The following is a 15849-nucleotide window of genomic DNA, read 5'->3' as shown; positions in this document are numbered from 1 at the left end:
GTATCTTTTTATACACTTGAAAATTCAGATCTGCAGTATACACTGTACATTATACAGTTCCTATAACCAGACAATTGCTGTAATTTGTGTGAACACCCCTGCTAAAAATCTTTAAAAACAACATTTATTACTTTGTTACAAGAATGGAACTCTTTGGAAATTAAAAGGGATCATGTAACAGCACAAAAGTTAGCTGTTTTAATCAAATTTAAAGGAAATGTTGCAATTAATGAGAAACAAAGCCTCATTTACATCAGAATCTTGTTCTTCATGAGTGAAGGTCAGGGGTCTTGATATACTGTATGTGTTAACCTTGAACAATTACTTGCTTGACAAGTAAGAAATTACTGACAAGATTTTTCACTTGACAAGCTTGACAAGATTTTTCACTTACCACCAATGGTTATTTCTTTCTGTGATACAGGGTGAACTTTAAAATCCTGGAAACTCTGCAAGGAAAATAGCATAACACAAAGATAACGTGAACTATTAACAACCTCTTACCTATTCCTTCAATGATCTAACAAATCATGCAAACAACATGCAATTAAGTTAAAGATGTCAAATAATACATTCAAAGATATAAGTTGGATAATAAAAGAGTGTTATTTACTGGTTGAAAAAATATCGTTATTCATTCTATTTTTTTATAGGTAGATAAATATTTATTTGCAAGTGAGCATTATGTTCAATCATTGTACACATTTCTGATCCAAAAAGAATTAATACTGTCAGTAAATCATAATAATGACAGATTTCAATAAATAAAATTTGACATCTTTAGCTTGCATTGTCAATAAATCAAAGGAAGAAACCAAGACAGGGTTTCTATTTTTAATAACTCAATATTTTTTTAAAGTGTGGTCTAACAAAATACTGTACAAAAAATTGAAAGATACATATTACTATTACGCATTGAAATTCTCAGGCTGGCTGCCAAAGGTTTTTAAATACTTTATGAAACAAATCAGCTAGTATATTTGTTTTATATCATAAGTGTATCCAAATATGGAATAACATGTAATACAATATTTAGTTAGACCACCTGTAATGAAAATTGAAAGAAAAAAAACAGGGTTCAACTTCAAACTGAACTTTAGCCTTTTACAGGTGACCCTTGTAAGAAACTACTTAATTATTTTTTTGTTTTCCATTTCAGAATTATATAAATATACCATCATATTGACGCCAAACAGATATTATCTGCATAATTAGTCGTTAACATTTGATAAACAAACAAGGGTCTCTGCATAAGCTTAACAATGCAACAATTAATTTGTCCTTTCTTTACCTCTTCTTTGGGTCCTTTTTTATCAGTTGCTTGTCCAGAGACAGGGGAGAACAGCGACTTTCTTGCTTTCGTTTGCTTGTCGGATGTTTCTGTAAAGAAGTTACTATGTACGTTTGTATTTGTGGAAACTTCTTTTTAAATCTAGATATTAAGTAACACTTAATAACTAAATTTGCACTGTTGTATTTCCTTTGATAAAAACATAACTGGTAATCATTTCATTAACAAAGCAAAAATATTCTTTTTTCAATTAAGTACAAAAAATATAACATAAATTCGAACAAAATACTGCTTATATGAAACTGTTGAAGAATCTAGTTAGGCTAAACAAGTCAGTCGCTCTTCACTTAATCTCTCAATAGAAAGAAAGTATTTTTTTTCTATGGACTTGAGATAAAAAACTTACCTGTAATAACATTTGGGATGTTTGGTTGTTCTGAAATGGCTGGCAATATAGGTCTGTGAAACTGCAGCAATGCCTCAGTTGTTGTTGCCATCTGCCTTACTGCAAAAAACATAAGCAAATTAACTAAACTACACAATTTATAATAGTACATGTATAAATTATTAGTGTTCACCTTTGAAATTTGTAAACATTTAAAAAACATAAATTTAAACCAAACGATTGTGAATATACTGTTACATGTAGCCTAGGTCTATCTTCTTACACAAAAGACTCAATGACTTCCATGCACACTTAAAACATTCTACGAACATTTAACTATTGCATCTCTTTGTGCAAAACTTTACACACCTGCATTATCACCAGTTGAAAGCTGTGTACATGTGTTGCCCGACGGCTCTTGCAGAACATTGCCTGATTTTCCATATGGACTGATAATCATGGTCTGAAAAATGTGATGGATTTAAACATATATAGTGTATTTGAATATTTTGACATGAAACATAAAAAATTTAAAAAGGGTCTTTATGAAATAAAAAGATGATAATTTTTTTAATTTTTTTGTAAGTAGGTACTAGTAGCTTTCTCATTTAAAAGTACTGTTTATGCTAGTAATCCGAGCACATCTTGTCATGACAGTCAAGTGGTGATGCCATTTGAAATTTTGAGAGGAAATTAAAAGTATGTTTTATAAGAATAGGGGAAATCTATAAACAATATTCTACTAGGCGGTAGGGCGGCACCTTGTTGGAAAGGGGGTTGCAGTGGTCCAGAGGTTTCAAAATCATGATGTACAGGGTTTAAAGCCCAGCTCCGTCTGAAATTAAATTAAAGAATGCTTTTTCATTGTTCCCCATTTGCCAGGCTTTCGGATGAGGCTTTAAACTGGGGTCTTCTGCTAGACTTAAATCAGTTTCTGGGTGTTAAACCAAAAATTGTCTGAAAACAAAACACTGGCAAGCCACTGTTCATGTAATTTTGTTTGAACAATGGATTAAACACAACTTTCTTCAATTTTTCTTAAATTCATCTAGTTACCTACCTGTAACTCCGATGCACTCTTCAATTTTGTTTTAGGCCACAGTTGCACTTTAGGACTGAATACTTTTTTCATAGGTTGTTGTGTTGTACTGGAACTTGAAGGGGACCACAGCAGACGTTTCACAGTTAATTTACGACTATAACCAATGGATTCGTTGAGGGTCTGTTTAATAATTTGCAATTTTTCAACTACCCCTTTCACCAGTCGATTGCACTTAATGCAAATCCCAGTAGCATCTGTTGAGGTCAGGTCCATATCAATAACTAAATGCAGATCATCAACTGTTTGTTTCGTTATTTTCAATTTTTTGTTCATGTTCACGCTCGTTTTTATTTTTCTGCCAGAAGGCGTTATTTCAACATTACAAAACACCATCCCACACAAAACACATCGATCTTGCAAATGATGTTTCTTCGGCGTGGAAACTGTCAACTCTGCCATTTTGTACAGTTACAGTAAACCAAATATTTAATGTTGGTGATGAGATCTTTTCACGTAAGGTCTAGGGCGAGATATTGGCAAACAAATCAAACAAAACAATGAAATACTTTCACGATCTTGACATGGCGATTTCACAGACGGTGTGTGTGAGAATTACACGTTGTAAAAATTACGCACTAAAAATTCGGAAATTCCAGCGATAAAAATAGAAACTTTCGACTTCTACTTTCGTTTTCGCTATATGAAAGCTAGGCGTTGATTGGTTAATGGTTACGTCACGCGATGGTGATCTCAAATTGGTGCCGGTCAGATCCCCATGCACAGCAATATAGGGGATATGATTTTAATCAGATTGGAATATAATTCGATATTAAAATGTTTGGAAAGCCTTTTAGGAAGTATGATACAATTGGAATCTCAAATGCCTATATAACATCCATTTCTCCCACCTCAGATAAGTAGATCCAATAATTTAATCATACTAGAAATTCTTTTCTTATCTTGCCCACGGGCACGGGTCCCCGTATGAAACTTCTTTTTAATGGTCACCACATTGTAATAATATCCCTTGTTGAATACTGTCGTCTGTATCATCATGGAAACCTCGTCTTGTGGCATTATTTAAAAAAAACGCTAATTAATTATTTCTCGCTTCAAATGTGACCATAAAACAGTTTTCACCTTGCTCCTTGGAACTATTTAAAGACCATTTTGATTATTAACATATTCTGAATCACTGCGCGCATATCCATGACAACCTCGAATTATCGCATATCCATACGCAATTATTGTCACTTAGCACAAAAGAGTTCCAGCAAAACATACATTTTTACTTAATTTTGTTTAACTGACGTAGGAGAAAAAGCATCTACCATAGCCGCTCGTGTAAGATAGGTTCATCCCGACCCATCGCGCAGGATGTTTCCGCAAAAGATCGGGTTGAAAAGAACCTATCTTACACTCGCGGCCATGGAAGATACTTATATTCTACTACTGGTATGATTAATTTGGAAATAATTAGATAAATTCAATTAAAGTATAGAAGAGGTGTACAGCTTAAGGTACTATGATGCACGAACAAATTACATTGAAAATTGTTTTCTATTATATATCTAGATATTTGTTCCTACTTTAATCATCGGCTAATATATCTGCCCTTCAAGCCAAAACCCAGTCCGAATGTTTTGATTGTAATCAAACTGCAATTTACAATTATTTTGAAAACGACTCAAACTTAATGTTAACGTAACATCCAGTTGAGCATAATTATTATCATCATATTTCAAGTACTTATATTACTTATATGAAAACAAAATAATGCAGTTAAAACAATCTACTACCCAATCACTGATGCAAAACAATAAACATAATATCTTTCAACTTTTGATCCATTGTTATTGTCAAAATCACTATAGAACATATTTCGTTAAAGATGCACTCTTAATCCCATATAAGATTTACCGCAATTAATACAATTGGTTTAAAATACCATAAAGGATGAAAAAATATCGTAAACAATGCGCTTTATGAAGGAAATCGAGTTTCATTTGAAATAAAGGTGCAAAAAACACGGTATTTTTAACTTAAGAGACGGTTGTAGATTACAGTAAACCTTTAGCACTCGCAAATCATTTTTGTTGCGTGTTCAGCTATTTCATACACGGTTATAATCGTGTTATCAGTTATCAATATTTTCCATCAATTTATTATTTAGTAAGAAGTTAAAGGTTTAACACTCAACATTTATGTTTGTTATACATGTGTATGTATTTATTTCAAATAAGAGTGACACTTTCAGTAAGCGGAATGCTAATGATTTAGTTCAATCCGAAGCCGAATAATTGCATTGCACTATAAAGAAAATAATCGAATTAAGTAGACTTTAAAGCAAAGACATTACCCGGACCTGCACATGGTCCTTTTGCTACGATTGCGCCCTGAGATCATTAAGTTAAACAACGTTTAATGTTCATGACATATCCTACTGGTATACGGCGAGTTATTGAACACTACCAATCAAATTGCAACGTAAATCAGTGAATCCTGCACAGTTTAGTTCGCTGAGTGGACGATTGAAACTGATTCAAAGAACAACATCAAAGAGAAATCGTTTTAGTTTTCCGGAAACGTTTCCATGTTCATAAAACGTAATTAAAACAGAGTAAAGACCTAGAATGAATGGTTTACTTTGATCGGACATTGTACTTTCAATCTAAGGTTATTTGATTAAAGTCACATCACTCTCAACGCAACTCGTTGTTATAACAGGTCTTGTTCATTGATTTACAAACTTTTTATTTTGCTTTAATAAACCATTTTATCCGTATAACTTATGGACGCAGTCCTTCAATATAGTTAATTGTTTAGCAATTCTAAAATGAGGATACATGTTCAGTGTTGGCGGTAAATGCATGCTAACTAGCGCGCACGGTCGAAATGCTGAAAACCTCTTTAAAAAAGCCAGGTAATGAACATAAGCCTTCTCCATGATAAAATCAGAATCAGGTGGCTTTTCTATAGGCGGAGATATATTCATAGTTATGACAAAAGGAATCTTAATGATCTAAGCTGAGAACAGTATATAGGTAATAATATTTCTTCCGCAAAGTTAACCTTGCAGTCAATACTTCTACATGATAAATTTAGAATCAGTTGGTTTTTTCATAGGTGGAAATATAAATAGCTAAGGCAAAAAGAATCCTCATAATATAAAGTAAGAACAGTGTATAGGTAATTTTATATCTTCTGCAAAATTAACCTTGCATTCAATACTTTTTTGTATTCTCGCATTTAACGATTTTATTGTCAAAAGGTACTCGAAAGTGTTTAGTATGTGCTGTAAAATAGAAAAGTTCAGTTCAAATGTTCAGGTCAGGTCTGTGCTATGTAAACTGTACATTTTAGTTCTATAGTTTATGAGTATTCTGACTTTACAGTAAAAAGGCTTTTATATATTTTTCTTGTGTGGCTTTTATTTTAGTTTTTTTTAACTCAGGCCAATCCTATATCTTTATATAGTGTCAATAGCGTCCATACGTATGTTTTAAGATGCCCTCTTACTCCCAAATAAGATCTTCCACAATTAGTAATAGTGTGTTAGTATACAAAAACAGATAAATAAATGTTGGAAACAATGATACTTATGAAGTATTGAGAGTTTAATATGAAAAGAATTTTTTATAAAACACAGTATCTCTACACGTTGAGACTATAGTATATCACTGTAAATCTTTTAGCATTCACCAATCATTTAATATTTTCGCGTTTTTACAGCTATTAGATACACGGTTACAATATTGCAATCAGTAATGAATAATTTGCATAAATGCATTATTTAGGAATTAGTTTAAGTTTAATCAGTCAAAATTTATGTTTGTTATACATGTGTATGTATTGATTTTGAATAAGAGTGCCACTTCAAAAAATGAACTTATAAAACTACTAGTGCTATCATAGTAGAGGAATTACATTAACGCTAAACCATAAAATTGTTATAACAATATTTGAATAAAAAATATAAAAAAGCATGTTAGCTTTACTTATTTCATTCGACGGTTGTTAGGACAGACATGTGTACCAATGCAGTATAGATATAATTTATAACTGACGTTAGAACAACGTTTAAATTGATAACACGCTTGCTAAGCATTAACTCTTGTAAATAAGCGATAAAGTTGGGCTAATGGTATCGCTGGTCATTGTTATGGAAGATCAGCGTCGCCTCAGTGCAATCTTTTCCGTTTGACACGGTCATACCTTGTCTTTTTAAAAACCAGAACGTAGAAAGTTTTACAGTGTGTTTCCCTTAAGATATTTTGTTGGTTTTCATATGTAAGCTTCCTTGCATACAGATATATCAATTGCTATCTACAGAGGACCCGTGATTAATAATAATATCATTTTATTTGTAAATGTTTTAAACATAAGCAAACACTTTTATCCGATTTTTAAACCATTTGCACAAAAATCGTTGGTTCTGATTAGTTTAGTGTCCTTTATAAAATTTTAACAATTGCAAAGGGAGTCTTTAAGTAACGATTTTTTCGTTGTTGGTGTCTGTTGTTGGCGGACAACTGATAAGGCACTGAAGCATTATTTGTGCCTCTGATATATAAGAAAAGAGAAGAAGTCACGAATTTCGTGGTCACATGACCAACCTATTGTAGATAAACATCACGTGGTCAAATATCCTTTTAAACTAAAATTTACACTGCACCCTTTTATTGGACCGATTTGTATGCAAGTTACAGGATAAAGTGTCATATTGGATCCGTAAATTTCACAAAGTATTTTTGATTGGTACCATTTGAATCGTAATCTACATGTATCCTTAACTTCAATATGGGATAAGGCCAAACAAAACACGAAATAAGAGATGTACGATGTCAAATGACAGCAAATATATTAATGTACCAAGTATTTTGATATAAGTAAATGTTGAGTTAGCCATTGTGCCATGGTCCGTTAACACTTCGTAAGAACTCACTGTTAGTTTTACAGGTTTGTAAGCGAGTTGACAAAAAATCACTTAAGAGGTATTAAATAAACCTCAAAATATACGGAATCATATATTCCACGATCTCGACTGGAAACCAACATCATACTTACATCCCATTTAATGTACTTTAGACAAAATCCTTATAAAGTTTTAATCTAACACATATTTATTCAAACATAAAGTAGTCCACCTTTTTGATATGTGTAATATGTGTATCGAAACGATAAAGCATTTGTGGCAGAATAGTCAGGCTTATTGTTAAAATATTATAAACATTATAAGTAAAATGATGTTTTCTTTACTATTTCTTTTTTCTTATATTCTTTTATCACTCTCCTTTCTCACGAACAGATTTTAATAGTGTTCACATACTCGCATATAAACATGTATTATACTGATCTATCACTTGTTCAATGTAAGAATGTGTATAATATTTACTTATGATAATTTCTATTCAAAAGTTAAAGAGAGAACAATGAACTCTGAAATAGAGAATAAATTATCTTCGAAGTTTTCTCGGGACTTATAAAGGTTTACAAATGCTCGATCTAATACACTTGTCCCAATATAAAATACTAATATCCTGGAAGACATATTTTGACTCGCTCAAACGTTGACTATAGACGTTTGAAACGCAGTGTAAATAATTGTTCTTTAATGTTGTGTTTTAAAGCATTATTTAAGGAAAGGTATTTTCAAGGATTTCGAAAACGCCAATGACCGGCTTTCGGAAAGATTAATAAAACTAGAGTTTCAGACTGATTTATATATATTGAGCCGCTTTTACTAGCGTTATCTGCAATAAATGTATGATTTGTTTCCGATGCTAGTCTGAAATACGTACTCTGTACGCCAGATATTCCACGGCCGTGTCTGAAATAGATAATGGAATTGTGCAATAAAACTATCACCTCAAAGTATAATTGAAAACCTATTTGTTCGCAACCGTTTTCGTTGTGTCTGTACTCTTAGATTTTCTCATTCAAGTTTCTCAAGGAAAGTGATAACTATGAAATCTGTAGTATAAACCAAGACTCCATTACATAAGTACAATTATCTATGTCGTCTTTTAAAGACCTTTTGGGATTTTTTTTAAAAATACATTTTTGCTTTTTGCGCCTGCAAATAACTACTTTTTATTCATCTGTAGAAGTTGTTGCTTCAGCTTGTAGCACTCTTTTTATTTCTTCATGTATTAATGATAATGGATTACATTGCAATGTATGTCAATCTAGTTACCAAACGGTTGAACTGTTAAAATTGATGATACGTTATAATTATTCTTGAAATTCTGATTATTTTGAAAGCAATATATGTGGGACCGAAGTCTTAGACTGATAATAGACCAGGTATGTAAACAAATTTCTGAGGAATCAGCCAGTCTTCCATATATTGAAAATAATACGTACATGGAATCACGTTGGTTCTGAAGCAAAGAAAACAACTCACCTGTGAAGCTTAAAATTGCATGTTCAACAAAGCAAGTTTGAGTACTCGTGTTCGCAAAGTTAAATTCAGTATGTTCTCATGTTTGTCTTTGGAGAACATTTTGCAATACCTGGATTTTTTACTATGTTTTAAATAATGTTTCACCATAGCTGCATTTAATCTAACAGTATTCAGAAAAATAGTATAAACATGCTTATTCCGGTAAACAGGCGGTCATCAGCAACGTACTATATTCCAAGCATTGGTCCATTTGTTATATATAATTGAATTTTGTGCTTAGGTTAATACCAAATGCAGGTACTTAGATGATATATTGAAATAGCTAAAGATTGCATAGAGGACAGTTCATAAACTAGGTTATCTGCATCAGTTCAGTTAGAATGGGCAGAACAAGAAGGCTGAATTAAATGGCACAAACTGTTCAGGACTTCAAAAAATATATAGATGACCTGACTGAAAAACAAGATCGTTCGGGATATTCACGTACCATGGCTAGGAAATACACATGTGTTGTGTAAGTGAAAGAGCTGATAACCAAACATGTTATTCCATATGAAGTTCATAATTAATTAACAATGATAAAATTTAATATGAAAACAGTGTAACATACTTATTTTAACCTTCGAAATTACTCACATTAAAAATAAATGTGTAAATATTAAAGATAACAATAAAAATGGAGAGAATAAATAGATAGCATATGACGCCCAAATCATTTATACGAAAGCAGAAAGTACTGGATCATGTTAGAGACACGAGGACATAACCTTACAGCTTTATGAGTCCACAGTAAAATATATGAACATGAAACTTTCATAAGATGTGTACAGGATTCCTTTTTTATTTTTATTATTACTGGGTGTACCATGAGTATTTATTAATTAACACAGTTTTCCTATACGTTCATACCCTCAATGATATAAACCTATCTTGATGTAGAAGATTTAATAATGTTCAACCATTTATTTCTGGATCTAAAACATGTGGAATAAATCCCTATGAAGGTCACTTATCTGAATGCGAACAAATTTCTTTTATTGTCTATTAAATAAATGATTAATTGCGATTTCAAAGGTTAATCCCATGTATGGCTCGCTCTGAAGTAGACATTATGATCATTTTATGAACCTTAATTAAATATCAACGATACTTACATTTGCATGCGATGTAAGCACCATGCATAAAGCCCTAGTCTAAATAATACTTATGCTGTATTTCCCCTTTCCTACCCCTTTCATAAGAACATCGTTAAGTTTCAGATACATAAAAATCGGAATAAATTGCATACAACAATTAACTTTTACCTTATACCGCAATGAAATAAACCGCATGTTCTGATTTCGGACTTAACTCGAATTGTAAATGTTTTTTATTTATTGTCGTTAGCATGAGTTAACGAAAGCTTTTGTAACCAATGAGCCTATTTTCCCTATCTGCCTCAGTTTTCAGCTCGGTTAGATAATACGTTCATGCTCGGACTGAAGAAAAAAGTATATTCTGTCATATTCTTATAATTTAAATAAAAAAGCTCTTAATTGAACTTATAATACAAACCATAAAAGTGAATGGAAATTCTCTGGTGTCATCATGGACGGAAGGACCGACAGATCGACCGAATGCCAGAAAGATCGACCGAATGTCAGACAGACGGACAGACGGGCGGACAGACGGACACACACACACACGCACACGCACACACACACACACACACAAACGCACACGCGCACACGCACACGCACAGACACACACACACACGATCGCTCGCACGCCCGCTCGCACGCTGGCACGCACGCAGACACACACACACACACACACACGCGTACATACCCAGACACACACATACACACACACACACGTGCGCACAGACAAACAGACAGATGGAGACGATGTAAGTTGATGAATGTTTTGACGAAGGCGGGGTTATCTGAACAAAACACTCTTGGCGAAAGTGATAATCAACTGAAAAAACTCCGGCATTCATCAGTTAAATTTAAAATATAAACACATATACATGTTCAAAATAAACATTAATATTTGTATAACTTCGTGTATAAATCATTTCAACGGAACACTGCAACGTTTGTTGGCAGCGTTCACTATCAGCGCACTGAATATTTTGCTATACTTACTGATTATGCATAACAAAGTCTTATATACCAATACATATCTTTGATGATTAGCAAATGTGGGTACCTTTGATGTCGGCTTTTAAAGTGAAAATATTCCGGCGGATAAAAATGTAACGGGCTGGTGGTTAATTCTAAATTCTAATACAAAGAGTACGAATCCGGAAATTGTAAAACCGGAAATATGTCGTTGGTTATGTATTTTTGGATTCGAAAGTGCAGTTTCATTTAACTTATTTCTGCATTTGAGGCAGCGATGTTCCTTTTAGTTTATAAACGAATAAACGTGTTTCTGTACTCGTTTGCTAATCGTTTTAACAAGGAAATTAACTATACTTGATGACTTGTATCAAACGTATTTCTAGACATATGATCGGTTAACGATTGTTTACATGTTCCGTATGAATTTCGGCTTGTTATGATGGTAACGATATAAAGTGCATTTCAATGGAGGAATGAGTTGCATCATTGATGGCATTATCGGTGTAGAAAAGCAGTTGGGCTTGTTTAAGTGTGTGGAGTCCGAAGTGTTGTTTAGTTAAAACCCCGGCTAGACAATGCTACAATAATATCTCAAAATAAACTATATAAAAGTTAAAAAGATAAACATAGTGTTTCTGCCGGTGTATATAAACATAACTAAACAGGGCTAAGACTTGTTTAATGGATCAAAGATTAAAACATTGAAGCAACAATAAAAAACAAATATATAGGTAATTCAAGCCAACTTCAATCACGGAACAAGGTTCTATTAATTTACTTTCGACAAATTATCCAAGAGTTATAGTATTCGTTTTCATACAAGACGTACAGAAAATTTGCATGCATTTAACAATGTCTAAAAGTAAAACATACCGCTTTCAAAGGTTCGAACGTTGAATGAATAAGAAGACAAGGATTGTACAAAGTGTTCGTAACATTTTTTCCAAAGTATTCAACTGAACAATAAACTCTTATACGAATTATATTAAGAGATAAATATTAAAATGTTAGTGAAATACCAATTGGCTATTTTGGTCAACAATAAGTGATGATACATCAAGATTCCTTGTTTTACTTTTCTATGTTTCTGATTTGTGGTAGTTCATAACGGAAGTTATTTAATAACCTTTCATCTAAAATTGATAAAAACGAACCTTGACTTCAATTTTAGAAAACGATTTTAATAAATTCCGTATTAAATGCACAATAGTGGAATATTTTGTTTCGATTATACATGTATACTTTATTGGCGGCAAACAGCGCTTAGTATTTGAAATGTCCTTATAAAGCGCGCATACCTTTAACGTTTTTAATTTAATATGCCGTGTCAAGAGTTATTAATATAGTCATTTAATAAAGGTATATCATGACTTAATTTCGTATTGGCGGCCACGTCAGGCATGATATTACAACAACAAATTAACCAACAAAACTAGAGAGTAAAAATGGCACACTGTTCTTGCCAGTTAGGATAGTTGAACCGGTTCCTAGCTTGGGAAGGTGACTAGGCGAACTATTGTTCCAATTACATAATGGAAACCTAAAGCACAAGGTAACTCAGCATAATTTATACACTTTCATGTAAAAAGGCACGAAGAATCTTGATGAGTACCATTCAGAATACATATGGTATTGTACAGAACAAGCTCACAAGCCAAAATTCAAACAAAGTCATGTTAAAAGTCACATATAAGCATTATGAGTACTATTCTCAAAATATTTCGTATTGTAAATAGAAACTCAGAAGCCTAAATTCGATCAGCATCTCGTACCAAAGTAACCATTTCTACATGTACAATATCCTGTTGCTCTGTTACATCGAGCATTAAAACATCCTTCACCGCACTTAATATGAGCATCTCGTACCAAAGTAGCCATCTCTGCATGCACACGATCCCGTTGATTTTTCACATCGACCAAAGAAACATCCTTCACTGCACTTATATGAGCATCTCGTACCAAAGTAGCCATCTCTGCATGCACACGATCCCGTTGATTTTTCACATCGACCAAAGAAACATCCTTCACTGCACTTATATGAGCATTTCGTACCAAAGTAGCCATCTCTGCATGCACACGATCCCGTTGATTTTTCACATCGACCAAAGAAACATCCTTCACTGCACTTATATGAGCATTTTGTACCAAAGTAGCCATCTCTGCATGCACACGATCCCGTTGATTTTTCACATCGACCAAAGAAACATCCTTCACTGCACTTATATGAGCATTTCGTACCAAAGTAGCCATCTCTACATGCACACGATCCCGTTGATTTTTCACATCGACCAAAGAAACATCCTTCACTGCACTTATATGAGCATCTCGTACCAAAGTAGCCATCTCTACATGCACACGATCCTGTTATTCTGTCACATCGACCATAGAGACATCCTTCACTGCACAAAGCTGAGCAACCTAGAGAATGAGACATAATTATGTGTATGTCCGTATACTCTAAATGTACATGGCACAACGTCTAGTGGAAGTGTGAATACCATAATCTTTTTAAATATAACAACATAACAAAAAAAAATAAACCTTTATATCCTATTGCAATATAGCGATCATAATCAAAATATTGCAACCTCATGAAGTAGCTGAATTTAATTATAATATTATATTTCTTGTGCAAAAACCTAAAGTGACACACCATTGCTGTATTGGTTAATAGCTATGTCATTTTTGCAATACGTATGTCATGGTTATAAAGGTATGTTTTATTCCGAAAATGTCATACGGGTACTTTCAAAGTTTATGAACCATTTTTATGTATAATTAAAATACATTATCATTTCTTTCTATTTATCGTAAGGGAGTAATACAATCGACCTTTTACATGTAACCCGCTGTTATATGAACGTTTGTTATAAGAACTTTTTATTAAGTTGATGTTTAAGGTGAAGCGCAAATGTGCAGAACACACCACGCAATCGACGGACTATTATTACCACCGATTGTGTGAGCAGAATTAAATACACATTAAAGTATCAATTTTTAAGGAAATATTTTGTATTCAAATTGCTAAGAAATCCTATACAAACCGAGTTGCAGGTCGACTGTCTATTCTGATTCAGTTTATGAAAGTATGAAAGGCAAACATGCGTTACTTTTCTAGACAAGATAAGCGCAGGTCTGATTTAACGTCTGTCATGCATATGACTTTATTGACAACTTTTGTTTTGCAAACGATACAATGATCAAGTGTGGTAGAGTACATTTATATGTCACTATCTGTAAACTTTATGCTTAACAACAACATAGTTCTTTTATTCAAAGGTCCCAATATTACCATATTTCTGCGAATGTTATATTTAAAAATGGCAAAAGTAAAGGTACGTTTGCTTAGAACAGATGGAAATCGAATACGTGCACACAGTTCAAGGATTTTAAATCTTTCAAATAAAATCTTTAAAATGTTGCCGTTCATCCGCCACACTGGTTTATCTTTTCATATTGTCTTGTTTAAAACTTATTTAGTTTACAATGATTACATTAACTTCTCTCGTTGGCACAATTTTGATTTTGTGTTGTGGAGAAAACCTAAGTTACTGGAGAAAGCTAACTTGTCCTGCTTGGTAAAACAAAACGACCACCAATGTACACATCGGTATATTTTATAAGATATTTGTATATAAATCATTTAATAATATTATTTTAGAGGTTAATGATAATAGAACAATATTTGTACTATTTAGCTCTTTATTGCATAGTTACTCTCATTTGACTATAAATATGCCTTAAATTCCGAAATTGTGCAAACATATTTTAAGTAAAACATTCTTTATAATTTCATGGACTTTAAAGGTTTAAAGTAATATTAAGACATTCTTCATTCCCTCTTCTTGAACAATATTGTTTCGTTTGCGTAATTAGAAAATAAATAAAGTATTCATAAATTTGCAATAAAGAAAAAAAAAATGCATTCTAACTCAAAACCTGATTATTACTGACGATTACTGATTCTCTACTGCACTGTGATAGACACGATAGACGTAAAAAAATGATGCTAATGATGATACTGACAAAAAAACGTTCATGGTGAATGTGATGCGCATTGCAGCAGCAGCAGCAGCAGTGTCATTGCTATAGCGATCAACATCGTCCATCGATCTTGATGTTACGCAACAAAGCGGTTTTTTACCTTATACATATTTATTTTCCTTGGCATCTTATTTATTTTTTTAAAACAATATCGAATTATACATATAGATTATAACGTACCGTATGCCAGCAGGAATATAAGAAATGGAGAAAAATCCTTTAATGTCAAAGACATCATTTTGCACCAAGACTCTTCTAAATAATAATTTTAGAGCATACAGCAGGAAGCGGGAACAATTTTCGCTTTCACAAACGGTGCGAGCATTGTCGGCGCTTTTGTTATACGAAATCGCTGCTCTTTGTCAAGGAAATATTATCGGCACAAAATATTTGTATTTAAGGAAGATTTCATTTGTATACTGACAATCAATAAACTCATCCCATGTTCAGCACGAGTTGTATTTTATTTCCGCCATCATTCAAAATCTGACGATAGTACTTAACTTTTAAACAACTTGGGTACGGCTCGTTACAAAATATTAGAATGGCTTTATATACAAGCATTGCCTTGTT

General features: G+C 32.9%; 1 protein-coding gene and 1 long non-coding RNA gene across 2 annotated transcripts; both read right to left on the bottom strand.

Moving 5' to 3' along the window:
• Positions 1-1297: 1297 nt before the first annotated feature.
• LOC128219716 (uncharacterized) lies at positions 1298-2141 on the bottom strand. The gene is made up of 3 exons (XR_008258636.1): positions 2046-2141; positions 1698-1796; positions 1298-1380 (listed from the first exon to the last, which is right to left on the bottom strand). It is a non-coding gene; the product is annotated as an uncharacterized LOC128219716 (long non-coding RNA).
• Positions 2142-11894: 9753 nt separating this feature from the next.
• Positions 11895-15613, bottom strand: LOC128219715 (scavenger receptor class F member 1-like). The gene is made up of 2 exons (XM_052927647.1): positions 15457-15613; positions 11895-13650 (listed from the first exon to the last, which is right to left on the bottom strand). The coding sequence occupies exons 1-2, from the start codon at positions 15512-15514 to the stop codon at positions 13079-13081; spliced, it is 630 nt and encodes a 209-aa protein (XP_052783607.1). The 5' UTR covers positions 15515-15613; the 3' UTR covers positions 11895-13078.
• Positions 15614-15849: the final 236 nt, after the last annotated feature.

This window comes from Mya arenaria, chromosome 15 (assembly GCF_026914265.1).
Source record: "Mya arenaria isolate MELC-2E11 chromosome 15, ASM2691426v1".
NCBI classification, from domain to species: domain Eukaryota; kingdom Metazoa; phylum Mollusca; class Bivalvia; order Myida; family Myidae; genus Mya; species Mya arenaria.
The sequence above is the reverse complement of the archived record's forward strand: the minus strand, read 5'-3'. Positions and strand labels throughout refer to the sequence as shown.

What these genes read in the sequence shown, in the direction of transcription:
- LOC128219715 (XM_052927647.1), bottom strand. Translation starts at nt 15,514, where the DNA reads ATGATGTCTTTGACATTAAAGGATTTTTCTCCATTTCTTATATTCCTG. An exon ending in TATATTCCTGCTGGCATACG is followed by an intron (nt 13,651 to 15,456) that starts GTACGTTATAAT and finishes CTCATTCTCTAG; the next exon opens with GTTGCTCAGCTTTGTGCAGT.